Source organism: Microcaecilia unicolor, chromosome 5 (assembly GCF_901765095.1).
Source record: "Microcaecilia unicolor chromosome 5, aMicUni1.1, whole genome shotgun sequence".
NCBI lineage: Eukaryota > Metazoa > Chordata > Amphibia > Gymnophiona > Siphonopidae > Microcaecilia > Microcaecilia unicolor.
In genome coordinates, this window is record NC_044035.1 from 93,524,170 (window position 1) to 93,550,551 (window position 26,382).

At 46.8% G+C, this 26,382-nt stretch overlaps 2 protein-coding genes across 2 annotated transcripts in view; one reads left to right on the forward strand and one right to left on the reverse strand.

Moving 5' to 3' along the window:
* Positions 1-1,279, reverse strand: part of DNTTIP2 (deoxynucleotidyltransferase terminal interacting protein 2) — a 50,945-nt gene extending 49,666 nt beyond the window's left edge. Inside the window, 1 exon segment of the mRNA XM_030203105.1 lies at positions 980-1,279. Within this exon segment, the coding sequence (XP_030058965.1) occupies positions 980-1,057 (78 nt within the window). The 5' untranslated portion in view covers positions 1,058-1,279.
* Positions 1,280-1,453: 174 nt separating this feature from the next.
* Positions 1,454-26,382, forward strand: part of TFAM (transcription factor A, mitochondrial) — a 68,927-nt gene continuing 43,998 nt past the window's right edge. Inside the window, exons 1-2 of the mRNA XM_030203104.1 lie at positions 1,454-1,630; positions 13,700-13,869. Coding sequence (XP_030058964.1) covers positions 1,551-1,630; positions 13,700-13,869 — 250 coding nt within the window. The 5' untranslated portion in view covers positions 1,454-1,550. The remainder of the gene's footprint in view (positions 1,631-13,699; positions 13,870-26,382) is intronic.

Genomic DNA, 26,382 nt, shown 5'->3' on the forward strand with positions numbered 1-26,382 from the left:
CTCCTTGATCTCTTTCTCATCCCCACTGCCTCACCAGTCTCCTTCCCTCACCTTAAACTGGCCACCTCCCAGCCTCTATTTCCATAAACCATCCTACCTCCCCCATTCCTCTGGAAAGCTAACTCTCAGCGCCACTGTTCATCTCCTTACTGTTAATGGACACAGCCACTGGAAAAGGAACCTCCTCCTCTCAGTACAGACAGGAGAGCCCGAGACCAATGCGAGAGTGCCTGCATTATGCAGTTTAAACTTCCACAGAACTATGCAGTGCAGACAGAAAGAAAGAAAGAAGCTTTTGCTCCAGCAGCAGTGGCAACAAAAGCAAAAAATAAAGGGACATGAAAATCCCAGGCACCAGACAGAAATTTCTGGTCAGCATGACAACCTGGCATCTGTCCAGCCCTGAGACAGGCATACTGCCTACCAATGTAAAGCCTACTATTTACCAGGGATCCCGAAACTATGGCTCTTTGAGCTCCTTTTTCCAATCTACCATATTTCTCCTGCCTGCAGACGGATCCAACCCATGGAGAAAAATTTACTTTGTTTTCATGAACATGCTAAAACTAGCTGGGTCCCCTGTCTCCACGATCCAAAGATGCTGATGCTGGTATGCCATGAACACAAACTAAGCAAACTCTAATGGAGAATCCTGACAAACCCGTTTTGTGCTGTCTCTGAAAACTGGACTGTACTTTTGTGGACAATGTATTCCTACTACAACTCTCCTAGGACTGGAAAAATTGTATTCTATCAGAGAGATCACATTAGAAGGAAGACCATGAATGACGAAATCATGAAGAAAAACAAAACTTGTGGCTTCCCTGGAAATGCTGTTTCAACTTGAAACGTGCCCTAATAAAATCGCTAGCACACACAAAAAAAATCAGCTTAACTCCACCCCTCCAATATCTAGTTCTCCCTACAGTAGTAAACGAGAGAAAATTTCCACACGAAACAAGAAAACAGATACAATTACCTCCAATGGTGGGACAACAGGAGGCTCTCCCCCCTCCACCGACATCTCCTGTCGTATGCCCCTCCTGGTGGCCACCATTTTCCTTCCCCAGCACTCCTTGCGGCCGTATTCCCTTTCACGCAATCACACTGTCTCCAACCTCTTTGCTTTTCGCCCAATCCAACAACCTGCTTGCAAAAAAAACCCCGTAAGTTGACATCCTCTGAGTGCAACATACAAACTGTTCCGCACTAGTGTAACATCCTATAAACTTTCCGAAGAATCAAGGAAGGAAAAGATACATTTCTCCCTGCTTCTGTTTGTCTGGTAAAAGTACAAGAGGTTTTACTGAACTGTATTGAGCAATCTACTTTCAAAGTGCACTGTAGCGTTCTCCAGGGACACGGAACTCTCACACCGCTGCACCACGCCACCAGCATAGACTGCGCATGCGCACCCTGGCGCCTATGCTCCTACGTTGTTGCAGACCAAGCAAGCTTGATTGCTTTGTTACCCAGGATGCAGCGAGGTGGAAAGAGCGCGAGAAGCTGAGCTGCAATTGGCTCTGTGGTGCGGGTTTTTGTGGCCAGTTATGGCTTCTGTGCTGTGTGGCAGGCTCGGGGCCATTGGCAAGGGTTTTGGAGACTTACTGAGCTGCCGACATGCCCTCAGGTGACTGTCCTGGTGTCTCTGTTCTTGTTTTAACATGTTTCTTCCCTGGCATTTGGGGGGTGGAAGGAATTGATCTTTATCCTTATTTGTTCTTCTTCGCCGACCCGTTTTCGTTATCCGAACCACAAATGAAAACGTGCTCCCCTTTCAAAGTGTACAGCGCTGCGTACGTCTAGTAGCGCTTTAGAAATGATAAGTAGTAGTAAAAGGGTTTCTGTCAGGTACTTGTGACTTTTGCCACTGTTGGAAGCAGGATACTGGGCTAGATGGATCATTGATCTGACCCAGTATGGCTATCCTTATGTTCTTATGAGGATTTTCTGAGTCACAGTAACGCTAGTTAGGGATGCTTATCTATGAGTGTGACTGCGGAGAATGTTTGGCTTTTCCCACCCAGACCTGGCTGATCTTGGGATTGACCGCCGGAAGCCAAGTCTGAATAATAAAGGCATAACAGATCTAGTTCCTGTGGTGCCTATATAAGTACATAAGTATTACCATACTGGGACAGACCAAAGGCCCATCAAGCCTAGCATCCTGTTTCCAGCAGTGAACAATCCAAGTCACAAATACCTGGCAAGATCCCAAAAAGTAGAAAACATTTTTTACTGCTTATCCCAGAAATAGTGGATTTTCCCCAAGTCCAATTTAATAATGATCTGTGGACTTTTCCTTTAGAGCCGTCCAAACCTTTTTTAAACTCTGCTAATCTAACTGCCTTTACCACATTCTCTGGCAACGAATTCCAGAGTTTAATTACACGTTGAGTGAAGAAAAAGTTTCTCTGATTCGTTTTAAATTTGCTACTTTGTAGCTTCATTGCATGCCCCCTAGTCCTAATATTTTTGGAAAGCGTAAACAGACGTTTCACATCTACCCGTTCAACTGAACTCATTATTTTATAGACCTCTATCATATCTCCCCATATTCGCCTTTTCTGCAAGCTGTAGAGCCCCAGCCGCTTTAGCCTTTCCTCATAGGGAAGTCATCCCATCCCCTTTATCATTTTCGTCGCCCTTCTCTGCACCTTTTCTACTACATCTATTATTCCTACTTATTTCTATAGCGCTACTAGACATACGCAGTGCTGTACACTTGAACATGAAGATACAGTCCCTGCTCGACAGAGCTTACAATCTAATTAGGACAGACAAACAAGAGATAAGGGAATATTAAAGTGAGGGTGATAAAATAAGGGTTCTGAACAAGTGAATAAGGGTTAGGAGTTAAAAGCAGCATCAAAAAGATGGGCTTTTAGCTTAGATTTGAAGACAGCCAGAGATGGAGCTTGACGTACCGGCTCAGGAAGTTTAGTCCAGGCATATGGTGCAGCAAGATAAAAGGAACGGAGTCTGGAGTTAGCAGTGGAGGAGAAGGGTGCAGATAAGAGAGATTTACCTAGTGAACGGAGTTCCCGGGGAGGAATGTAGGGAGAGATGAGAGTGGAGAGGTACTGAGGAGCTGCAGAGTGAATGTACTTATAGGTCAATAAGAGGAGTTTGAACTGTATGCGGAAACGGATTGGAAGCCAGTGAAGTGACTTGAGAGGGCTAATATGAGCACTGGCGGAATATTAGTTGTGCAGCAGAATTTTGAACAGATTGAAGAGGAGAGAGATGGCTAAGTGGGAGACCTGTGAGAAGCAAGTTGCAATAGTCTAAGCGAGAGGTGATAAGTGTGTGGATGAGGGTTCTGGTAGCGTGCTCAGAAAGGAAAGGGCGAAGTTTGGTGATATAGAGAAAGAAACGACAGGTTTTAGCAGTCTGCTGAATATGTGCAGAGAAGGAGAGGGAGGAGTCGAAGATGACCCCAAGGTTATGAGCTGATGAGACAGGAAAGATGAGAGTGTTATCCACAGAAATAAAGAATGGGGGAGGAGGAGAGGTTGGTTTAGGGGGAAAGATAAGAAGCTCAGTCTTGGTCATGTTTAGATTCAGATGGCGCTGAGACATCCAGGCAGCAATGTCAGACAGGCAGGCTGATATTTTGGCCTGGATTTAGGCTGAGATTTCTGGTGTGGAGAGTTAGATCTGGGAGTCATCAGCATAAAGATGATACTGAAAACCATGGGATGAGATCAGAGTACCAAGGGAAGAAGTATAGATGGAGAAAAGAAGAGGTCCCAGGACAGATCCCTGAGGTACATCAACTGACAGTGGGATACAAGTAGAGGCGGATCCACTAAAGTATACACTAAAGGTATGCTGGGAGAGATAAGAAGAAAACCAGGGAAGAACAGAGCCTTGAAATCCAAGTGAGAACAGCGTATCAAGGAGTAGGCTGTGATCAACAGTGTCAAAAGCAGCAGACAGATCGAGAAGGATGAGGATAGAATAGAGACCTTTGGATCTGGCCAGGAACAGGTCATTGGAGACTTTAGCAAGCGCTGTTTCGGTTGAATGAAGGAGGCGAAAGCCAGATTGAAGTGGATCAAGAATAGCTTGAGATGAAAGAAAGTCAAGTCAACGGTGGTGAACAGCACGTTCAAGTATCTTGGATAGGAAAGGGAGGAGGGAGATGGGGGCGATAGTTGGAAGGACAGGTAGGGTCCAATGAAGGTTTTTTAAGGAGTGGTGTGACTACGGCATGTTTGAAGGCATCAGGAACAGTCGCAGTGGAAAGTGAAAGGTTGAGGATATGACAGTTAAAAGGGATGACAGTAAGAGAGATAGTGTTAAGTAGATGGGTGGGAATAGGATCAGAGGAATAGGTAGTTAGTTTCGAGGAGGAAAGAAGATGTGTAGTTTCCTCTTTAGTGATTTCAGAAAAGGAAGAAAAGGGGGCAGGGGTTGGAAGGTTGAGAGAATGGACTAAGGGAAGGAGAGGTGGAGGTGACCTGGTTGAGAATTCAAGTTTAATCTTGTGAACCTTATCATGAAAGTACTCAGCTAGAGTCTGGGGGGAAAGTGAAGGGGGAGTTGGAGGTGAAGACACTTTGAGGAGAGAGTTCAGTGTGGCAAAGAGACGTCGAGGGTTTGAGCCAAGAGAATTTGTCAACTGGATGTAGAGAGGTGTGGTAGCCGTGTTAGTCCACTCTTAAAGGTTATCAATAGAAATCAAACAAAATAAAACATGGAAAAGAAAATAAGATGATACCTTTTTTATTTGACATAACTTAATACATTTCTTGATTAGCTTTTGAAGGTTGCCCTTCTTCGTCAGATCGGAAATAAGCAAATGTGGTAGCAGATAGTATATATAAGAGAAACATCAAAGCATTACTTTGACAGAATGGGAGGGTGGGGGTATGCATGGGGACATCAACTGGATGTAATAGTCCTGTTTGGGAAGTAAAAAAGCAGACTGGAAGGAGGTCAGCAAGAAGTTGACATGTATGAAGTCAGCATGGGCACGGGATTTCAGCCAAAGGCGATCGGCAGAGCAGGCACAGGAACGTAGGTAGCGGATTCTAGAGGTCAGCCAAGGCTGGGGTTTGGTTCATTTTACAGAACATAGAATGGGAGGAGCAAGAGTATCCAGAGCAGAGGAGAGAATAGTATTATAGGAAGAGACAGCTTATTTGACAGACTTGGATAACATAATGAAAGAGAAGAGATTTGAAACAGTGGTGGACAGAGTAGAAGGGTCAATAGATTCCTAAATGTTAAGATTGGACTAATTCCACTATATACTGAGCAGAAGGTTTCAATGTATCATCAATGATGACACTTAGATCCCTTTCTTGGTCGGTGACTCCTAATGTGGAACCTTGCATGACCTAGCTATAATTCGGGTTCCTTTTTCCCACATGCATCACTTTGCACTTGCTCATATTAAACATCATCTGCCATTTAGACGCCCAGTCTCCTATTCTCGTAAAGTCCTCTTGTAATTTTTCAAAATCCTCCCGCGATTAATGACTTTGAATAACTTTGTGTCATCAGCAAATTTAATTACCTCACTAGTTACTCCCATTTCTAGGTCATTTGTAAATAAAGCAGGGACTGTGGAACAAAATGGCTGATGTCTTGTGAGCGCAAATGCAGTGTTGGTCAGATAAGAATGAAACACCGTGGTTAGAGAAGGTGCAAACGTTAAAGATGGCCCGGAGCATTCTCTTTGTAGGAGCTTTAGTTTGCTGCCACCCCCCCCCCCCCCCCCCCCCCCCCATTTTAATGACTGATAGTTTTTGTAATTTCTTTGATTATGTTTTTGTACATCCCTAATTTATTTGTTATGCCCCCAGAAACATCTTCAGCAGGCGCTCGTGTGTCTTGAATTAATTAATTAATTCATTACATTCATTAATGTAATGAAGTGGAGGAGTAGCCTAATGATTAGTGCAGCAAGATTTAATCCTGGCAACCTGGGTTTGATTCCCACTGCAGCTCCTTGTGACCTTGGGCAAGTCACTTAATCCTTCATTGCTCCAGATACAAAAAACCTAGATTGTGAGCCCCCTAGGGACTGAGGAAGTACTGTAGCGTCTATGAAGGTGGGTGACTGCTTTGGTTCTTACTGAGTCAAAAGATCAAGAAGCGACTAGAAGCTGGGGGAGGGAACTTATAAAATAGTGCCTAAGTAGCTGCATACTTGCTTTCAAACTAGGATGTGCCATCTTATAAAATTACCTTCATAGTATGTAATAAACAGCTACTCAAAACCTGTATGCAGTGCCAAAGTGTTCTAGTTATTTGTAAAGTTGAAGCAAAACATTGTCACATTTTAAGCTTGTGAATTAAATTAATATAGGGCAGGTCTTATAAGCTAGCAGGTGAGGCCTTGCTCACCCTCTGAAATTTAAGGAAGAGGGGAGGGAGCCATCACCCTCTAATGTGTCTATGGAAAAAGATAGTTTAGTAAATCATGCTGTTAATGCATCATTATCCATTGGATAGATGCCAGCAGCTCCCCTCCTCCAGTCATGCTGTCAACAGCTTGCCAGTGGTCCCTTGATAGATGAAACAGTGGCAGTTGCCTCAGGTGCATCTTTCAGCGTGGTCGGGAGTCCCTGGTAGTCTTTCTCTTTCAGTCCCCCACCCTTCACTTAGTCTAATTCCACTCTGTTCTCCCCAGCTATCAGTAATCTCCCACTGATTTGATTTGATTCACTTCCCTGAGAAGCTGTCCACAGATTCTGCTCTCCTGCACTCTGCATGGCTTGACTAAGTTTGAGCCTTGCAGTGCAAAGAACTTTGTGCTGGTTTTATGTAGCTCACATTTACTAAAAGCCAAATCAAGCCAGATCACACAGTACAGACTACAGGAGAGCTCCTGTTTGTCAGCCAACATAAGAAAACACAAACATTGGAGAGGGGGCATGAAATTCCAGATGTCATAATGCAGTTTCTGGCATCATGGCAACCTGGTACAAGAAATGGATGATTCTGTGAATTGCTCTGTTATAGTACTTTTCTCTTCAAAGCCTTTTCTTCTGCAGGCTTCATTTGAAAGCTGTTTAGTAGTTGGTGTGGAATGGTTGGCGGTGTCAGTTTAGTTTCCAGTGAACAGATATCCAAATCACCATTAAAAATAAAAACACAACTTGTCACTAGTTGGGACCATTATTATCAGATTGCACAGGATGAATTTTCCATTTATCTTTAGAGATGGTTCCTCCAGAGCAGGATTACGGCACACTGACAAAGTCTGTACTGCATTGCTTCTGCAAATTTTTACCTGTTCTGTGGATAAATTGGGAGGGGAGGGGGGAAAGTTAATTTTTACTACTCTCAAGCATCTTCCATGTGTACTGAATTCAGTAAAAAAAAATTGGCCATAAAAATAATAAAAGGTTTACTTCCAGTGACAGTACATATGTAGGAGTGTTTTTATAATCATGGCACTGAATAATTCACTTAGCAAAAAACCAAAAAACGGAGACAGAAGAAGGCTCAGCGAACAATAGTTTAATTCATATAGATATGACATATAAAAAAAGTCCTTAATCATAAGTGTAAAAGTCTTTTCTTGTTTTGCTGTTACTTGAAAAACTCGACATGACACTGTTTTGGCTTAAAGTGCCTGCCTCAGGAGTCTACAAAATACTGAAAGCAAACGCTACCATTTGTCTATGCCTACTACCACTGGGTCTGTCTTGCTACTGCTGTACTATATCTTGTGCAGTATGTGGTATCTCCTTCTGATGTTTTCCCCTTTAGCACCAGTTCTCTAATCCAGGACTGGGATTCCCTGTGACTATAATAGCATTTCCATTATGTAGCTTCCTATTATTCCAGAACCAGTGCGATAGTGGTGCCTATCAACCAGCAGGTGAAAGAGAACTGAAAACTGAGCTGAGACGTATCTCTCGGCATGAATTCCAGCTCCTTAGTATTTTCTGTCTCCAGCAGGTGGATGGACACACTTCTCAGCCTCTGGTCCTGAGTGATTTGTTCCAGTTGAGTTTTGCGGGTGGCTTGACTTTGCAGAGTCATATCTGGAGGTCTTCAGATTCCTATCTCTGCAGCTCTGTAAATTTACTTCCCTCCCTTCACTTCTCTCCTGTTTCCTGTGTAGCTCTCTTTTTCTAGCACAACAGCCTCAAAAAAAAAATAAAATAAAAGTTTGCTGGAGAGCATGGGACAGAGTATCAATCCTGGACCTTTCTCATCTGTAGTAAGACTTGTGGAGACTGTGAGCTTAGGGGATTAGCCATCAGTGGTAAGTTTGACTCAGAACCACCTCAACTCCCACGGAGGCAATTAAGCGGTTTTTCCGCTATGGGACCCGCCGGCCAGCATCGGGGCATTGCACTGAAAATCCCATGGGACACAGAGGAAACAATTGGTGGCAGCACATTTTTGGATTTGGCATAGGGCCAGTTCACAGTTTGTTGCAGGAGAGCATGGGAACAGGCGCCATTTTGGGGGGGTTGACTGGCAGTGAGGAGCAGCCTTTGATCATGCACAGAGCACAGCTACCATTTTACAGCCTTGCGCCAAGCCTATTTAGTGAAGCAGAAACACAGTTGCCGCAAGGTGCTTCAGTTTCTCACCTCCGCTGCCCCTCCGGCTCCTAAGAGATCGCCTTTATACATCCAGGAGTGGGCAGATGAGACATCTCTGCTTCTCCCTCATTATCTGATGTGGCCTCAGTCTATTAGAGGAGCTATTGTTGAAAGAGCCATTAAAGGAGGGAGAGCTCCCTCTTGAGGAGGGGGAATGATCCAAAAGTACTGAGGTGGTGTCATAAAGAGGAGCCCAATACTCTGAGGCACTGGAGATGTTTTCTGTTGAGGAGTCTTCTGATTCGGCATCTGGGGGCTTAAAGGCCCTTCTAAGGCCTTTCTGATGCATCCAAATGTTCAGGACTTGATTACAGCAGAATAGTTCTCACAGGATGCAGGACTGAGAGTGAGAAGAGCCATGGGTCGCCGCTACCTGTTCTGGAGGATAATGATACATTGCAGCTTCTTATAATGCCCAGCTGGAAGCGAGGTTGGCCTACTTGACTGATGCTGTTTATAACATGTTATAGATTGCGGCCCACAGTATGTCTTTGTCTGTCATGGCATGTCGGCAACTCATCATCGGTCACAATTAAACTGCCCTTTCGGGGCATGTGGCTAAATGGAGATTTCAGTAACTTGGTGAAAGAACTGGGGAAACTAAGCCACAGTGGTTGCTGGAGGATAAGCCAAAAGCCTTTGTTCATCCATCTTTAGGGGGCTCTCGATTTTGTGATAGCAAATGGTACTGGCCTGGTCATAAGTACGTAAGTATTGCCATACTGGGACAGACCGATGGTCCATCAAGCCCAGCATCCTGTTTCCAGCAGTGGCCAATCCAGGTCACAAGTACCTGGCAAGATCCCAAAACAGGGCAGTGCATTTTATTCTGCTAATCCTAGAAATAAGCAGTGGATTTTCCCCAAGTCCATTTTAATAATGGTGTATGGACTTTTCCTTTAGGAAGCCATCCAAACCTTTTTAAAAACCCCCGCTAAGCTAACCGCTTTTACTACATTCTCTGGCAACAAATTCCAGAGGTTAATTATAGCAGTATGGTCCCACTTTCAGGCATGCCAGTCTTCCTTTCATGCGGACAAAAAGTCCTTCTCTCAGTCAGCTAGAGTTCTCAGTACTAAGGTTATGTTGGTGGTGGTCACAGCGGTGGCCTTCCTTTAGCACCAGGGAATTGGAGTTCCCTCGTATCTCGATGACTGGCTCATTCGTGTGTCCTGTTCAGACAGTGTGACAGTGATGATCAAAGTTGTCTGGCTTCTGTAGTCGTTGGGTGAATTTTGAGAAGAGCAGACTAACTCCTTCACAGATGGAGCATCTGAACGTTCTATTTAACACAACATGGGAGAGGATCTTTTCGGAAGTGGGAGATCTCCCAATGCATGGTGGTATCAACATTTCATCTCAATGGAGCTATGGAGGTTCTGTCCTTTTGCAGAGGACGAGGAGGCTCAGTATTCTTCCTTAAAACTGCTCAATGTGTGTAGAGTCCTTATTAGATATCTAGAAGTCATGAATGTTTCGCAAATTGGACAGACTTTGTGCTTTTTGGTAAACAGAGGCTTGGCCTCATGGCTTCCAAGCCCACGATTGCTAGATGGCTGAAGGAGTCTATCGTGTCAGCTTATTTGCTTCCAAGGAAACAGGCTCCTCGGGCTTTGCGGCCTCATTCTACGAAGCGTATAGGAACATCCTGGGTGGAGACTTACCTTACTGCTTCCAACTGATATTTGCAAGGTGGCGACTTGGTCAATGCTGCTTTCCTCTGTCAAGCTCTACAGGGTGGATGTTGTGGCATGCTCGGAAGCCAGTTTTGGGGCGTTGGTCCTTAGGTGGCGGAGCCAGGATCCCACCCACTCTAGGGATTGCTTTTGAACATCCCCCCCAGGTTCTGGAATTGTGAGAAACTACATAATAGAAGGAGAAATTATGTCTTATCTGAGAATTTTCTTTACATTAGTCCTTCCCACTATTGTAGAAGCCCGCCTGGGGTTTCTGAGATGTTTAGTCAGTGCGAAGTAATGGGTCAAATAACTGTCATCTTGCATGATGCTTCCTGCATATCTCTTATTCTCTACAAGTTGTCCAGAGATGAGCGAACCACTCATGTTTGCTCTTCTGGTTAGTGTTAGGCTAGCGAGTTGTTTAAGGTTGTGTTCATTCGTTTTTCATTACTGCTTGTCTATGTGAATACTGAGGAGCTGGACTGGATGCTAAGCGAGATGGTACGGCTCAGTTTTCAGTTCTCTATTTCCACCTGCTGGTCGATGGACACAACTATCCTAGAGGTTCTTGAACAGTGAGAAAGACTAGTGGAAGAAAAATGTTCAGTTAAGACCTAATTTCTCCCCTTTCTCATAAGGTGCCAACACTTACTACTTCTGCAAAGAGTGCTTGTCACTTGTGGTCCTGTAAAACCTTCATACAAGAGATTCGTAGCACTGACCAGTTTCACACTCTGGATATGGAAGTAGGACACTATTAGACTTATTTTCGAAAGAGAAGGGCGCCCATCTTCCGACACAAATCGGGAAATGGGCGTCCTTCTCTCAGGGTCGCCCAAATCGGCATAATCGAAAGCCGATTTTGGGCGCCCTCAACTGCTTTCTGTCATGGGGACGACCAAAGTTCATGGGGGCGTGTCGGCAGCATAGCGAAAGCAGGACTGGGGCGTGCCAAAGAGATGGGCATCCTCGACCAATAATGGGAAAAAGAAGGGTGTCCCTGGCGAGCACTTGGCCGACTTGGTCCATTTTTTTCTTGCGACCAAGCCTCAAAAAGGTGCCTGAACTGACTAGATGACCACCGTAGGGAATCGGGGATGACCTCCCTTTACTCCCCCAGTTGTCATCAACCCCCTCCTACTCAAAAAAAAAAAAAAACTTACATTTTTTTTTTTTTGCCAGCCTCAAATGTCATACCCAGCTCCATGGAGCAGTTTTAGTGGGTGCAGTGCACTTCAGGTAGGCGGACCCAGGCCCATCCCCCCCCTCACCTGTTACACTTGTGGTGGTAAACGTGAGCCCTTTAAAACCCACCAGAAACCCACTGTACCCACATCTAGGTGCCCCCCTATGGTAGTGTACAGTTGAGGGGAGTGGGTTTTTTTTTTTGGGGGGGGGGGCGCTCAGCACCCAAGGTAAGGGAGCTATGCACCTGGGAACAATTTATGAAGTCCACTGCAGTGCCCCCTAGGGTGCCCGGTTGCTGTCCTGGCATGTGAGGGGGACCAGTGCACTACAAATGCTGGCTCCTCCCACAACCAAATGGCTTGGATTTGGTCATTTCTGAGATGGGCGTCCTCGGTTTCCATTATCGGCAAAAACCGGGGACGGCCATCTCTAAGGACGACCATCGATAATACGGGTTTCCCCGCCCCTTCACGGAGTCGTCCTGCGAGGATGGCCCCAGGAAAACTTGGGTGCCCTGTTCGATTATGCCCCTCAACGTATTTTCGGAGCAGCATAATACAGATCTACCATACACAGCATCCTAATAAAGAGGGTAATTTTAAAACAGGTTACCTGGATTGGAGGGTCAAGTAGGCACCTGTTTTGGAGCTATTTTGTAAAGACGTATAAGCATCTATGTTTTTATCAACTACCAGCACAAATGCTGCAGAAAGCATATATGCCTACACCCAGGTCATGTAAAAATATGTGCTGTGTCATCACATTGGAGGAGGGGTGCTTTTATAAAATTACCCTCAAGGTGTGATTTAAAAAAAATATATATATTTTAGTAGAATCTCTAAAAATGTGCAAAATCTCTGTGATAGATAAAAACATATAGTTAGTCCTAGTTCAGTTGGGCAACTACCAAATGTTGTAAAGTGGAAGTTGGTCTCTTTGAATCCTGTTATATTATGCCACACACTAAGGGGCCCTTTTACCAAACCGGTAAAAAGTGGCCTTAGCTTGTCTTTACCCGAGTAAAATGGCCACAGTTCCTATTTTTGGTATTAATGGCCACATGTTAATTTTGGCATTAGCAAGTGAGCCCTTACTGCTACCCATTATGTAGGCCAGTGTTTCCCAAGTCGGCCCTTGAGTACTCCCTTGCCAGTTAGGTTTTCAGGATATCCACAAGATTGATTTGCATGCATTACCTCCATTGTATGCAACTCTTTCATGCATACTCATTGTGGATAGCCTGAAAACGTGACTGGCAAGGGGGTACTTCAGGACAGATTTGGGCAACACTGATATAGGCAATAATGGCTCACGTGCTAATCGGTTAGCACAGAGCAATGTAGCTGCATTAACCAGTTAGCCCAGAACACTCCCACTGTCTGCCCATAGACATACTCCCTGCACCAGAAATATTTTTTAGCGCATGCACTTGGTAAAATTACTGTGGGACCCCCTTGGTGCACCCCCCCCCCGTGGTATGCTGTTTTTTTTTCTTGCTGCCGTAAGCTTACCACGCATGGCTTTGTAAAAGGGCCCCTAAATTAGTAGATATAAATTGTAGTAATCTGAAATGGTATTGTCACATAAGTCTGGCTGAAAATAAGAATTTATGTAGTTTCCAACTCTGGTTCTCTAGCACTGAGAGGGGTCAAAGGTGATCCCAAGCTTGCAAGCTGAAGAGGCAGGGAGGATGCTACATTTTTGAGGACAAGATCTCTGTTTATAACACCAGAAGGTAGTTAGCAGAAGCAGAACTTAATTTTCTTTTAAATGCTATTTTAGATTGTAAATCGCCCTGATCTGCAAGTCACCTTGGCCGGTATAGCAAGTTTCAATAAACTATAAACTTTATTGAAAAGAAAACATTTTCTAAATGTATGGCAATATCTGAACATTAACCAACAGGGAGAGTATCAAATCATCAAAAGGGAACAAATCTCTCCCCTGTTTAATGTTTTGAGACCATCGGAGGGCATGTGTCAGGGTACATGGTTAGTATAATTGCTTTCTTAGGGGTATGTTTACTAAGGTACATTAGCTTTTTTAATGTGCCTTTAAAGTTAAGGCGCGTTAAACACGAACGTACAAATACATTCCTATAGGCACATTAATTTATCATTTGTAACTGATACTATTCTATAACTTGTACATGCAACATTGTGCCCTAAGCACAGATGTGCATGTGCAAGGTTATAGAATGAGGGGGATAGTGTGCCACTTCTGTACTGACATTTAAATGTGCTTTCTTTCAAGATGCAGCAGCCTTGTCTCCAGCATGGAAAATAGGAACAGAAGTGTTATGTGTTCAGAAGTGAGATGGTTTTCTAAAAGCTCAAGTTCAGATAACCATCCAAAGCGGCCATCAACAGCATACATTCGTTATTCAGTAGAACAACGGCCTATATTTAAAAAACAGAGTCCAGGTAAGGAGAATGTTAATTTTAGGATGTGATCACATCTCATTATTTCAAAACTTTATAACAGTGCTCTAGTATCCTGTTTTAGCCTGTGGAATTATTTGCAAAGGGCTTGATTTCATCCATACAGTTTTTATCCTCATGGAGGTGAGTGGTGGTAAATGACCAAATAGCAACTGTCAGATTGGAAAAAAGAAACTCCATCATCCAAGGAAATATGTTCAGAATGCTCAGGTTGAGAAACTACTGTAGAAACTGAAGGCAGATAAAGACCATTTTCTCAGCATCAGCTCAACTGTTCTGCACGAACAGGTTGTTATCCTTTCCTACCAGCAGGTGGAGGTAAAGAAAAGACTGACGTCTACCAGTGACTCACTGGTAATAAGCTGTGGTGCCCCCTGGAAGATTCCAGTATTTTTCTCTGCCTTCAGGCGGTCAATTGTTCTTTGGTGCTCCTCAGCCTTTGGCCTAGCTTTGCTGATCACAGTCATGCAGTGTGGTTGAGCCTAAATGCCACTCCTAGGCTTACAGATATGTTCCGTTCCTAGTCGAGCACAGGGTGTGGCCCCGCAGCCCCCAGTTCACACTTGATAGTGCTAATGATTATGACCGAGCTTGGATTAATAAGAAGTCATCAACAATCTCAGGATTCAGTCTAATTCTCCTGTCTTCCGCAATCCTTCCTGCAGTAGATGTCGTCTTCTTAGAAGATGTGCTGGGAGCAGGATGTACAGGATCCCCCATTCAAATTTTGCTAGCTGTGGCCAGCATGTTTGCTTGTTTTTCCAAAAAATAAAAATATTGTCATCTGCATCATCAAACATAAATACAAGTCCTGTTCATTAACAGGCTTCAAAGTAGAAAATAACACAGGGACAAAATTTGTCCCCGCTCCATCCCTGCATGCTCTGTCCTCGTCCCCATCCCCGCGGTTCCTATGGATCCCTGTCCCTGGAACTTCAAGCTGAGGGAACATCCAAAGTTCTGCAAGCCCCCTCCCCCTGCGCTTGTCACATGTTTGAAAATACTGGCAGGTAGGCTCTGTGGATCCTGCAAGGCACAGCAGCTGGTTCAGTGTGCTCAAATTGTGCTGGGCCATTTCTGGCTTCAGAAACGGCCCAGAGGGCACAGTTGGGTCCTACTCTGCTTCTCCCTTTCTTGAGGCACTGGGACATGAGGTCCCAATGTGTGTGGTAGGAACTGCAACCATTTTGTCTAAACAGGTCTGCTGGGGGGGGGGGGGGGGGGGGGGACTGGGTGGTTTTTGGCTCCAGAGCTTGACTCAGATGGTGAGGCATGCCCTGGCAGTGAATGGTGCTGTCCCCTTTTCTCTGGGGGCCCCATGAGGGGGCCATTCCTGGAATCAAATGGTGTAGGGTAGAAGTTCTGCTCCCGGACGCACCAGTGTCTTTGGGTGCAGATCTGGGAGGGTTTGGAGTTCTGTCAGGATTCTGAGGCGGAGGATCCCTTGCCTCTGGAGCCAGAGGAGGAATGAATGGTCACACATCTGGCTTTTTTGGAGGGAGGAGTTCTTGTCTCATGAGGTGGCTACTCCTGTAGCCATGGTGTTAACCACGGATATGGATCTCATGGAAGGAGATCCTCCTTCTGCAAGGACTTGCTGGGCCTCCTAAGCATTTCCCCTTGCATATGGCGCTCGTCCGCATATGATGGCAGAGTGGGAAGTTCCAGATGGTCCTCTTCGAGGCGCAAGAGTGCTGGCCAACCTTAATACCTTTGCTCTGGAGGAGGTGGCAAAGTATTGGTTGTTCCCTACAGTGGATACCCTGATGGTGGCTTTCATGAAGGCGACCACTGTCCCGCTTCAAGGGGGTTCTGCCTTCAGAGTACCACGATAAGAAGATGGAGCAGCAGCTTCACTTTTTTTTCGGTAGGTGTGATCAGGCCGTTGTGTCATGCGAGCCATGTTGAAGCTGTTCCCAGAGTCACCGGAGATGGCTCACTTGGAATCTGGCACTGCTTTCTTGGTGGGTGTTCTTTATAATCTGGTACGCCTTCTTATTTGGTGGTGGGGCGCTGGTGGCTGCAGCTCCGCCACTGGGAGGCGGATGCGGCTGTTATGATTCGGTAGTAGTGAGCCCCTGTGCCCCGACTGAACACGGCAGAGATGGAGTGACACCGCACTCGGTCAGGCAGCCAGACAACCCCTAGCTTCACCTGGGAAGCGACCACCATTCACCATGAGTTGAGCTCCCAGCTGCAGGTGGCCACCAGGACTTCTGGAACTAGCGGGGTTGCACAGCTGCTGACCAGGCTGGCAGGAAACAGACACAGTCCAGAACTAGTACTCCAACAGGCAAAGAATAGTCAAAATCAGTCCAGGATCAAGGCAGGCAGCAAACAAGCAATATCCGAGAAAACTAGCCAGGGTCCGGTACACAGGAAAACAGGAACAGAAGTTAGTTGGCGAACAGCACTCCGACAGCAACTCCTCAGAACAATTGAGGCCGAAGCAACAAAGGACTGGAGGCAGGGCCTTTAAATAGAGCAGGAATCAATCCTAAACGTGAGCAGCTGAACCAAGATGGCTGCCCCCATCAGCAGAGAAACCCAAAGCCCAAATATGGGCTTCCTTCCTGCAGCTGGCCAACCCCAAGATGGCTGCCACACACTAAGATGCCCATCCCAAGATGGCCGACATCCTGGAGAAACGCCACCAAGATAGCCGATTAGCTCTGCCGAACCAGCCGCACAGGCCTGGAACCAGGTGAGGAACGTAACAGTGGCCTCCAGGAAGTTGTTGAGCCAGTTACCCTTTAGGGGGTGCTTGCTTTGGGGAGGCATGTCTTCTCATACTCACTACTCTTTGTCAGAAGGGGGTGCAGTGCCCCTCAGGCTAGCTTTTGCACAGGATTGTGCATTTTCCTTATCTGGTCTTGCTCGTGGCTCCCGATTGGCCTCACAAACCTTGGTATCCAGACCTGAGGTCTCTTCTTGTGGAAGACCCGCTTACTCTGCCAAGGTATCAGAGTCGTCTTTGTCAGGGACTGGTAGTAATGGAGGACCCATATCCCTTCTGGCTTTTGGTTTGCTCCTTGAGGCACTTGGAGAGGTGGGGATACTCTCCTGCGTTGATTTCTATGCTGCTTTGTTCCCGGCAGTCCTTTATCTCCCTAGCCTATGTCAGGGTCTGGTGTGTTTTTGAATCCTGGTATGGGGAGTGCCCTTTGTTGCCCTGAATGGGCTCAGGTTCCTGATATTTTGGGGATTTTGCAGTGGGGCCTCGACCAAGGGTTGGCCTTAAGCTCCCTGAAGGTTCAGGTGGTGGTGCTCTCCAGTTTCCGGGGGAAAGTAAATGCTGTCTCTTTGGCATTGCTCAAAGAGGTAGTGTGGTTTCTGAAGGGGGTGAGAAATGTGCGTCCTTCACTTCAGCCTTCCATTCCTTTGTGGGACTGTCTGAGAGGCTCCTTTTGAGTCCTTGCATTCAGCCTCTATGAAGGACCTCAACCATATGGTGGTGTTTTTGGTGGCCATTACTTTGGCTCGGACAGTCTCATAGCTCCAGGTTCTTTTTTGTGTCAGGACCCTTATCTCACCGTCTTCTTTTTTTGGATGATTTCATATCCTTGTGGGCGTTTTCCTCCTTTCTGGTTTTTCCGTTGCATGTGAATTGGGAGACTTGCTTGCCTTCCTTTGTGGAGTGTGGTTCAGTGGCTACATCTCAGAGGATCCACAGACTGGATGTCTGGAGGACTCTGCAGTACCTAAGGGAGATGAAATAGTTTAGTCTCTGACCACCTTTTCATTCTTTTCCATGGCCCTTGGAAGGGTCAGGCGGTCTCAAAGGCCTCTGTTGCAAGGTGGCTAAAGGCCAGTGATTGAGTCCACCTACATCGGCAGGAATAGACCGGTTCTCAGGGTCTGAAGGCCCACTCTACCAGGACTCAGGTGAGTCTCGGGTGGTGTACCCTGAAGAGATTTGTAGGCGGCAATGTGGTCATTGCTTACAGGTTGGACCTGCCGGTCAGAGTCTGGTCGGACTTGAGTAGGGCTGTCATTCGGGGGCGGGGGGGGGGGCTTGTCTTCCCTCACCCAGTAGATCTGCTTTGGTATATCCCATTCATGCAGAATAGTTGAGCTGATGCGGAGAAATTATGCCTTACCTGCTAATTTTATTTTCTTTGGTCAACAAAACTGTTATTCCATCCCGCCCATAGACGATCTAGGCCCATGGTCATGTGTGTGCTCTGTGTTCTCTGTTGCTCATCATAATAAATTGAACAGTTCTTTTTGTTTTTCTGATTTGTAGCTGGATTTGGGTTTTTCCTGGTGTGTGCAAGTTTTACTTGCTTGCTTCTCATTGCAGTTGCAGTAATTGATGGGGCATGGGTGCATTACAAAGGGACTTTATCTTTTAGCAGATGCATACTGGAATCTTCCAAGGAGCATCACAGATTATTACCAGTGATGTCACTGGTAGAATTTCTCTACCTGCTGATAGGAAGGGATAAGAACTCATTCGTGCAGATGCTGATTAGCAAGATTACTATGTGCTGGTGCCTTACCGCCTGACACATGAGCACGGGTCCCTCAGTCTTCATTTTTCCGTGGAGCAGGAAGGACACGTCATTGTGTTCTTGCAGTATAGGATTTTCTCTAATGTATAGTGCCTTCCTGTGAGGATTTTTTTCTCCCTTTAGGTTTTTTTTTCCTTACTCCTGACTTTAATCTTTTTCCCTTTTTTAATTTTTGTAGTGTTTTTGGCTCCGTTTCCTTTCTTCTTCATGGGTTGCCAGGCTCTCTTAAGCTGGAGTACAGACCTCAATTTGAACATTGTCCTTTTTACAGTTAACAATTGAGCAGTTTAATTTGACTGCGATTTTCTTTTTCTTTTTTTATTGCAAGATCTTTATTAACGTAATGCAAATAGAAAATACATAGCTTCCCTAGTGTCCCTCCGGACCGGTCCAGAATGCGACTGATGGGTTGTGCACGCCTTCCAGCAGGTGGAGACTGAGAAAAAAACTGTGACTGTAGAAGAGCCAATAAGAGCCCTTGCTAGCCAGAGAAAGATCCAGTAATCTCAGTCTCCAGCAGGTGGAAGGTGGTGAGCCCTTCAGTCTCATTCTTGTACTTATCTATTTTTTCTGTATTTCCTGTATTTTTTCTATATTTTCTCTTATTGGGTTTATTCTCTGTGCACCCTTTTATTTCTGACAAGCAGAAAGCCTGTTATGTGGAGGCAGAGGTCCACGGGGGCCTTTTTAGTGCTTCGGGGGTGCTAAACTTGGGTGGCCGGGTCCCTCCCCCCTTGTCCTCCCTGATATTGTTTCTGAGCTTTGTTTAAAAAGTCCCCATATGTTTGATTTAGCACAGCATAACCAGGGGCCTAGCCAGATTTCGGTGGGAGGGGGGTCCAGAGCCCGAGGTGAGGGGGCACATTTTAGCCCGTGACCCCCTGCCGCCATTGCCGACCCCCGCCGCCACCAACTTTGACCCTCCCCCCTGCTGACGATTTTCTTGACCCCCCCCCCCCCCCCCCCCCCCGCAGCCAACCCTCCCCGCCGTCGCCTACCTTTGCTGGCAGGGGACCCCAACCCCTGTCAGTTGAGGTTCTCTTCTTCCTTCATTCTGTTTCTAAGTCTGACGGACGTCAGACTCAGAAACAGAATGAAGGAAGAAGAGGACCTCGGCTGGCAGGGGGTTGGGGCCCCCCGCCAGCAAAGGTCGGCGACGGCGAGTTGATGGTGGGAGGGGGGTCGAGAGGGTCGTCGGCAGGGGGGTCCAGGGCCAAATCTACGGGGGCCCAGGCCCCCGTGGCTCCACGTAGCTATGCCCCTGAGCATAACCAATGATCTTACGGGACAATATATAATCTACATTCCCTTCAACCCTCTTGTTGCCTGATACCTACCTCATCAGACCACAATACAACCTATATTTGTTATCAACCGAATCGGCGAATGCCATTACGGTACTATGTAAGCCACATTGAGCCTTCAAATAGGTGGGAAACTGTGGGGTACAAATGTAAGAAATAAATAAATTGGCACTGTTTCAGCCCCTTCTCTGAAGGGTGTCCTGAAAGCCAGGAGAGAGAGCCTCTCTGATTCTGCATTGGAAAAAAAAAAAATAATTTTAGCTGTTAATTTTTCTGTACAGTTAGTCTATTCTGTACATTATCAGCTTCCTCAGGGGAAGAGCCTTAGAGGCAGGGAGAGGCAGCCACAAGTAAAAATAAATAAATAAATAAAAAAAGTCAGAGCTCTGATAGTTTTGTTTCCTTGTAGAATCAGGCATTACAGCTCCCATTTTTGACTTTCCCTGCGTTTTGCCTCTGCTGTGCTGGACTGTGTGTACCGCTTTAAAGAAATATCAATAATTTAATAGTGATGGCTGAGTAACTCCGCCGCTGTTTAGTCTGTCAGCGGCGGGGTGTTGTAAATTCTGCACTGCTGTGGAAGCTTCTTTGGGGGAAGGGGTAGGGAAGTCGTCTTCCTCCTCAGCGGGGGGGGGGGGGGGTCCATTTTGGCTGATTCTGTAGTAGCAGGCTCAGCTCCGTCGGTGGCTCCGATTTCGGTGGGAACCACCGTCATCTTGTCTTCTTCCTCGTTCGCTGCATCCCCACCTGCGGTGCTGGTTGCGATCCCTCCCCCCAGTCCTCCCTGCTCTTGGCTGGCTCACTATGTGGGTCCTTCAGCGGCTCAGACTCTTCGGGGGAAGAGTCTCTGAATTTGGGAGAGGCAGTAACATTTCTTTCTAGTTTTGTAAGACTTCTCGCTCTGCCGATTTGGTGGTTCTCTTTGAAATGCCGCGTGTTTATTTTCTTGCTCTGGGGAAGCTTTGACAGCTGCAGTTTTCAGTGTCGGCGGGAAACACCACCATTTTTACAGGAGGTCCTGCCGGGGCAGAGCAACTGGTTTCTTTCACAGTTGTAGTGTTGGAGGTTTTTTTCTTCTCAGCCCTTATTTTCTCCAGTAGCTCCGTCTGGAGGGATGAGTTCCATATTACTAATTATTTCTTTAGTGTTACGGGATGTAGGCAACGCTCTACATGTTATAGGCAGGTGTCTTTTGTCCTGGGGTATTTGTTTGGCTGCGGCACTAGCCATATTATCCCTGCTCCCTCTTTTCTTCTACTGCTGAAGGTTTTTTAATTCTTATCTCTGTACGTTCTATGGTTCTCTCGAATCTAGTGGGTAACCCTGTGTCTGATTCACACCCTGTTATCTTGCTAAAGGCCCTGTTAGGCCTTTTCTATGAGATGATACTTGTTCGCAGATCAAAGAATTTTCTGGGAATGCTGAGTCCATGGTTTTGATTCAGAATGGTTGGCTACCGGGAGAAATTCCTTCCGTAGGCAGATTCCATATCTTTCATAGCATCCCCAGATCAATCCAGAGACTTGTGGGTTATGTCCCTCCACTAGCAGGTTAGATAGAGAAAACACCGAAGTTCGCCCACAAGAGGGCATGTGCAGCCAGCTTACCTTCAGTATTCTCTCTATCTAGCAGGTGAAGAGACATGCTGTGCAGCTCTGAAGTGATTTGACTCCTATCCCGTTCCCTCAGGGGTTGTTGAGCTTGATTTGGGGTTGAGGTGCTTTGCGCACGTTGGGGTTACACGTGGTGGTGCCAGGTCCCTACCCGTCTCTCCCCCCCCCCCCCCCCCCCCCCCCCCCAGCCTACTGCTGCTTAGGGATTCGTCTGTCGGTGTTTCTCTCCTGCCTCTTAAAAAAAAAAAATCTTCGCAGAGACACAAACACAGATCCCTACAGGTTAAGCAGTGTTTTCTCAGTCCTTACAGTTCCAGGCTTCAGAGGTACGTGAACGCTAGGCTGAGAGCCGGTCTTAGGGCTGATGTCAGCGTCAGAGTCCGTCAAAAGGTGTTCGCGCTGCGGGGCGCGTTGGATGGTCATATCTGTGCAGCTCTGGATTGATTGGCTCCTGGCCTGGTCCCCTGGGTCTAGTTGAGTGGCTGGGGTCTGAGGTGTCCTGGTCATGGGGCTTGGGTGCACACCTGGTGGTGCCAGGTCCCTTCTTTCCTCCCCCTTCAACCTCTCTTCTTTGCCTGACTGGGGTTTGTGGTTCTCACTCTCCTGACTTTAAAATGAGTCTGAGGTTTCTTTTGCTCCGGCATCCTCTCATGCCTTAAAAAATAAGCATACCAGCTTGCAGTACCGGCTGAATGGTGTGAGGACCGGCTTGGCATGTGTCAACGATTCCTGAGGGGGTGAGTACTCACTATCTTATCTGCGCCAGTGGGCAGAGCAAAAGCGGCTCCCAGTGTGGGAGCCACTGGGCTGCTGCAGTTTCCCGTGCTGGGGTTCCACTGTACAGCCGAACTCCGTGGAGCGGTGTGCTCCTTCCCTCCCAGCTCATTTTGGGGGGGGGGGGGGCGCAGGGCAGTTGTTTTCTTGGGTGTGCGTGCGCAAGTGATGGCGCCATCTTTCTTGCCACTCCACATGGCAATGCTGAAGCCCCAGTGCTCCCCTGGGACCTGATGTGCTTGCAATTCAGGCAGTTTTATATGTAGACTTTTCAGAAATGTGACTGGGGAACTGGTGTGGATCACTCCCAGTTTCTTCAGATTGGTTATTTAAGGGCTTCTAAGAAAGGAGGCCTGGGGAGGTTTGCAGACTCCAGTGGGAGTACACGGGTCTCCCACAGCTTTGAGTCTTCCACAGCTTTCCAGGGGCGAGGTCGGAGACCCATTAGTCCCCTGCAGCTGTGCTGTGGCAGAGAGCCTTAAGCTGCAGCTTGGAAAGTACTGACTGTCTGAAAGTCTTCTAGTAGAGAGCCTGAGGTTCAGGGTGTGTGTACATCATTAATGGAAGGGAGAAAGAGATCAGGATTAGGGATCCTACTCTAGGTTTTTCACTCTTTTTCTCTTCCCCTGTCTCAGAGCATGGCAGTACAGTTTGTTTAGTTAGTCAGGCTTAGGGCTGTTGACTCCATGTTTCTGTGGCAGCATTGGCCTGTTTCCGAGGCCAGTTAGGTGGTCGATCGTTGGCCGCTCATCCGGATGTGGTTCGTTTTCTCCGGGGTGTTAGTCATGTTCAACCCCCTCGGATGCCGGTGGTACCGGAATGGAGTTTGAACCTAGTACTGAGGGCGTTACAGCGGGCCCCATTTGAGCCTCTGAGTAAGACGTCTTTGAAGGATCTCACGTTGAAGACGGTGGTTTTGGTGGCCATGGCTTTGGCCTGAAGGGTATCGGAGCTGCAGGCTCTGTCGTGAAGGGTATCGGAGCTGCAGACTCTGTCATGCAGGGATCCCTTTCTGCGTTTTTCAGAAGCTGGGGTCTCGGTCCGTACGGTTCCATCGTTTCTGCCGAAGGTGATTTCGCGTTTTCACCTTAATCAGGAAGTGCATTTACCAACCTTCAAGCAGGAAGATTACCCGGAGGATTTTCGCCAGTTGCGTTGTTTGGATGTCAAAGGGCTCTTCTCGCATATTTAGAGGTTACTAATTCCTTCCGGAAGTCAGATCATCTCTCTGTCCTGTTGGCGGGACACAAAAAGGACAGATAGCTTCTAAGGCTACGATCGCTCAACGGCTACCGGAAGCAATCAACTCTGCGTATCTTCCATGGGGAAGCCGATTCCTCCTCAGATTCGCGCGCATTCGACTAGAGCTCAGGCCACGTCCGTTGCGGAGTACCGGCTGGTGCCGTTGGACGAGGTTTGTAGAGCGGCTACTTGGGCGTCAGTACACATTTTTGCTGGACATTACCGACTTGATGTCGTGGCGCATCGGGATGCGTTTTTCGGCGCTTCGGTGCTGTCTTCAGGGAGTATGCGGTCCCACCCTTCTTGAGGACTGCTTTGGTACATCCCACAAGTCTCTGGATTGATCTAGAGACGCTATGGAAGGTAAAATTATGTCTTACCTGATAATTTTCTTTCCATTAGTCCCTCAGATCAATCCAGAGGCCCTCCCTGGGGTGCGCATTAGCTGATTCTGTATGAGGTATATATGGCAGAGTTTGGTACAGTTTATGTGGTTTAGGTTCGCGTTCTTCTGTTGGTCTGGAAGTTTGGATTCAACAAGTTCTTGGAAAACAGTTGTTACTGTGAAGCAGCTGGAGGGTTTTCCTTCAGATTATTTGCTTTTTTTGAGAGAGGAGAGTGAACTATGGTTCAAATGATTTCTTACTGCTTTAGTATCGTATACTGAAGGTAAGCTGGCTGCACATGCCCTCTTGTGGGCGAACTTTGGTGTTCTCTCTATCTAACCTGCTAGTGGAGGGACATAACCCACAAGTCTCTGGATTGATCTGAGGGACTAATGGAAAGAAAATGATCAGGTAAGACATAATTTTACCTTCTAGCTGTTCATGCATGGCTGTTCTGGAAATTCAGTCTCTTGGACTCAGAACATAGAATGCCACAAAAAGGGGCAATTCTGTGCCTTGATGCTTCAGTTTAGGGTGAGTTTGGTGCTCAGCATGGCAGGTAGGCACGTTTGCGTTAGATTTACTAGTGCAAACCTGCTCTCGTACCAGTTTTTAGGTTTTAAAAAAAATCTCCTTTTCTCTGGGTGCAGGGGTTTATATTGGGGGTCTACCCCAGTTCTCCGGGTTCTCAGCTAGCTGCACTGCCCGTTGTGGTTTTATTTTTCCTCTCCTCTCTTTTTACCATGTATTCCATGGAGTGGAGGAGTAGCCTAGTGGTTAGTGCGGCGGTTTTTGATCCTGGAAAGCTGGGTTCAATTCCCACTGCAGCTCCTTGTGACTCTGGGCAAGTCCTTTAACCCTCCATTGCCTCAGGTACAAATAAGTACCTGTATATATGTAAACTGTTTTGGATGTAGTTACAAAATATACCACAGAAAGGCGGTTTATTAAGTCCCATCTCCCTTTCTCTTTTCCCTATATAACTTTATATGGATACCCGAGTTTGGTTTGTCTTTGCCATTCTCAGGCCATGTCCATGGTCTCCCTGTGCGCCTCCCATATATTTGGCATATTTTCTTTTTTTTCTTTTGGAAAATGTCAATTGAAGCACCTTTCTTAGGCTTGCATGTGGCATGCTACAGGCATAAGTCTATAGTTCTGGGCAAGGCCATAGTTAGCACTATTTCCATAGCTGATTTCACAGTTCTTCCCCTTTTCTTATGATTTGCAATTCTTCTTCCTTCCTGCATGTCACTGACTTTCAAAGCCCTTTGGATTCTCCATAGTCTTCATATAAACCAGTCAAGGTCTCTCTCCTCTAATGCTTAATCCTGTTGACACTCCCTTCTTACTAGTCTTTGCTTTCGTTAGTGTTTCCAGCTTTGTTTTATCAGCTCTGCTGGTTTGGAGAAGACAGAAGCAAAGTGCATTTGAGTTTGCGAGGAAGTTGCCAGTTACTCTCCTGGTGTCTCCCTGTCATCCGTGTCTTAAAGCGGAAGCTGTCAGGGCTGTTTTTCACAGGCTTCTCATCCTTCAACGGTTGAAACAGTACCTCTGGTTGCTGTACCTGGATTACTCTTGTGTCTGCTGTCTACCTCTTGACTCTGCCTGTACCTGCATTAGTCTTGTGTCTTCTACTTGCCTACTGACTCTGTCTGTACCTGGATTCACTCCCTTGCCTGCTGCCGGTCTGGCTGTCACATTCATCACCCCGCTTCCTGCTCCTTCTCGTAAGCCCTGCAGGCTTCCCACACCTAGGGGCTCAACCTCTGGGGAACGGCGGTCAGCGCAGTTGACACCCGGGGTTGTCCAGCCTCTAAGCAGAGCCTGGTCCAAGTTCCGTGCTCGACAGCGTTCTATTTGGTATAAGAACTTGCAGGTCTGACATCGACCTTTCGCCAACTTCATGGTAGTAGTGGCTGCAACTTTCAGGTTGGAGGGTTTTCTAGTTCACCTTTACCGAGATGATTTGGTTGGTCATCGCTAAATCACTTCTAAAGAGGCTACAAGGTACTTTGCCAGTTTTTTTCTTCTGTCCTCAGTTACGTAGTAAACCCTGTTGAAAGGCGATTTGGAGCCCTCTCAGTACCTCCTTATCTTCATCTTGCCAGGGGAAGGCCGCTGGATACTCCACAGTGGACAATGGTTACGACGGTTGTCAGTCTGAAGGACTGGGGAGCACATTGTCTGGGACAATTTGCTCGAAGTCTCTACATTCCGGAGGAGGCAAATAGCTCCATCAACCTCTTACAGTCAAGTACAATACGCTTGGCGTTTTGAGCCTTTTGTCCATTCCTAGAAGGCAGGTCAGTCTGTCATGTCTGAGAATGCCACGGCGGTGGTCCATCTCATTCGTGAAGAAGGAACAAAAGTCTTCAGTTGGAGCTAGAGGCCGCGTCTTCTTCTTTTAAGCTGTGCGGAGAGTCATCTGCTAGATCAGTTGACGGTCCCTATGGCAGGGGTGGAACACGTGCAGATGGACTTTCTCAGTCATACCTCTCTGAATACCAGGGAGTGGACTTTTAGCGATGACGCGTTCCAGAGTCTCGTGCTTTGCTGGGGACTCCCGTCAGTAGATCTATTTGTCTCGGTGGCCAACGTGAAAGTGCCGGCATACTTCATTCTCCGAAGAGGCCCCCTGGGTCCAGCGATTCAAGGCACT